The sequence below is a fragment of the Gigantopelta aegis genome, unplaced genomic scaffold (assembly GCF_016097555.1).
Source record: "Gigantopelta aegis isolate Gae_Host unplaced genomic scaffold, Gae_host_genome ctg3971_pilon_pilon, whole genome shotgun sequence".
Classification (NCBI taxonomy): domain Eukaryota; kingdom Metazoa; phylum Mollusca; class Gastropoda; order Neomphalida; family Peltospiridae; genus Gigantopelta; species Gigantopelta aegis.
The window spans coordinates 15,435-17,618 of record NW_024533606.1 but is presented as its reverse complement, the minus strand read 5'-3'; the positions used below and the strand labels follow the sequence as shown (position 1 = coordinate 17,618).

The 2,184-nt window shown below is 32.2% G+C and overlaps 1 protein-coding gene across 1 annotated transcript; it reads left to right on the top strand.

Moving 5' to 3' along the window:
• Window positions 1-236: 236 nt before the first annotated feature.
• Window positions 237-908, top strand: LOC121392499. Its single transcript, XM_041523687.1, has one exon. It carries the CDS (start codon window positions 237-239, stop codon window positions 906-908), a length of 672 nt encoding a protein of 223 aa, XP_041379621.1.
• Window positions 909-2,184: the final 1,276 nt, after the last annotated feature.

Genomic DNA, 2,184 nt, shown 5'->3' with positions numbered 1-2,184 from the left:
TCATTTTTTTTATACTTTTTTGTGGATGTGACCTTCAGCATTCCATCTGGTATATATTATTATTGCTATTGTCATAATTATCTACTTTCATGACTTTTTTGCAGAAACTGCAGAAAACTATTGATACTGCATTTCAAGCTATTGATGGTGAAAATGTTGTGTCAGGTATGTGTGAACATTAGTAAATATATAGTAAAAAAATATATCCTAATTTGTATCTAATAGATGAAAATGCCATGGATGTTGATGAAGGTATGCTTAGTAATCTGGAAAAACTAGAAAAGAATCAAGGATTGGTTAATAAGGAAGATGTTCACATCAAAATTGCACCTGGAAAAGATATTATAATCACAATCGATGGTCTAGGAAATGGTGTTACTTATACAAGATGGGGCAAGAAGACTTGTCGAAAAGGAGTTGAACTTGTTTATGAAGGTTATGCTGGTGGTGGTCTTTATACTGAAAAGGGAAACGGAGCCAACTTCATTTGCCTGCCAAAGGATCCTCAGTATTTAAGTTCTACTGTTCCTACTTGGGAGTCTAAACTATATGGAGCTGAATACGAAACAAACAATAAGATATTTGACAAACCTACACATAACTACAATGTTCCTTGTGCCGTTTGTCTTGCTCCTAAGAAATCTACTAAACTTATGATACCAGCTAAAGTATCTTGTCCTAAGTCGTGGACTCGAGAGTACTATGGATACTTGATGACGTCTTTTTTTGGCCATAACAGGAATGCCCTCTATGAATGTGTTGATCATAATCCTGATATTATACCTGGAACTGCAAAAGATACAAATGGTGCTCTGTTCTATTTCACAGTGGCAATGTGTAACTACGGCCTTCCTTGTCGTCCCTACATTCCTAAGAGAGCTGTTACTTGTGCAGTATGCACTAAATGACCTAACCTCCTGAACTCTAATCAACTCTGCCATTTTTTTTTCCCATTAATTGTAGTAGTTATATATTTCAATACAATGGAATAATGATCAAGATGAAAGCATGCACATGTGTTTGTAGGACATGTGTTTGTATTCTTGTTAGTATTCTTTTTATTTAAATACTGATTTCAATGCTGATTTCAAAACAATAGAGAAAGTAATTTCAATACAATGGAAAAATGATGCCAATGCGATTAGATATGTTCATAGGACTATAAAAATCAATACAATGGAAAAAAATTGCAAAACACTATTAGGAGAGATGTTATTAGGACAAATCAATAAATGGAAAAATGATTGCAAAACACTATTAGGAGAGATGTTATTAGGACATACGTTCCTTTTAGAAGATATTGTTTCCTTTACAAGATCTTATTTCTTCACACTTCGTCACAAGATAATATTTCCTTCACACTAACACAATTCAAAGATATTTTCTCAGCATTATAGTTGATCCAGTTAGTAGTAACATTGTCATATTACTAACTGAGCAAACTCAAAGCAAGTGGAGCTTGGCAAGTAGACTGACTGGTAAGATGCCACTAAGATAATGTTACACTGGGATGATGCTCTTTAGTGATCAAGTAGATCAAGTCACTTTGCTTAGTGTAGTACAATATAATGTGAACTACTTAACTAGCATAATAAACAACCAGGTTTATTACAGTATAATAATTATAAACTAGGCTGTCTAATAATACTCACATATTGTGTTCAGTATTGCAGTAGTTGGCTATACTAACATACACAAAGCATAGCCACTATAACCAATAAATAATTATCAACCAATATGATAGCTATGTGACACCACCTTCAAGTATTACAGTTGAGTATAGCTATGGATATTATTTATTGAATTCAATTTTGAGTAATATACTCTGGTACAGAAATTTAAGAAAGCACTTAACATTATCATGATAGGTGTGTGTGCTACTTTGTAGGTTCTTTGTTAGTTATTTTACAACAATAGAATATTTGATTAAAAATAACATGTCTACTTGCTTTGCTTTGATCTAAAATTGTTTTCAATCAAATTTATGTCTTTTTCATTTTATTTAATTGTTGTAACATAATAACTAACAAAGAACCTGACAAAGCACCACACACACATACCTATCATGATAATTTCTTTACCAGAGTATATTACTCACAATTGATTCAATACTTAATATCCATAGCTATACTCAATTGTAATACTCGAAAGTGTTGTCACATAGCTATCATATTGGTTGATAAT

What these genes read in the sequence shown, in the direction of transcription:
- LOC121392499 (XM_041523687.1), top strand. Translation starts at nt 237, where the DNA reads ATGGATGTTGATGAAGGTATGCTTAGTAATCTGGAAAAACTAGAAAAG.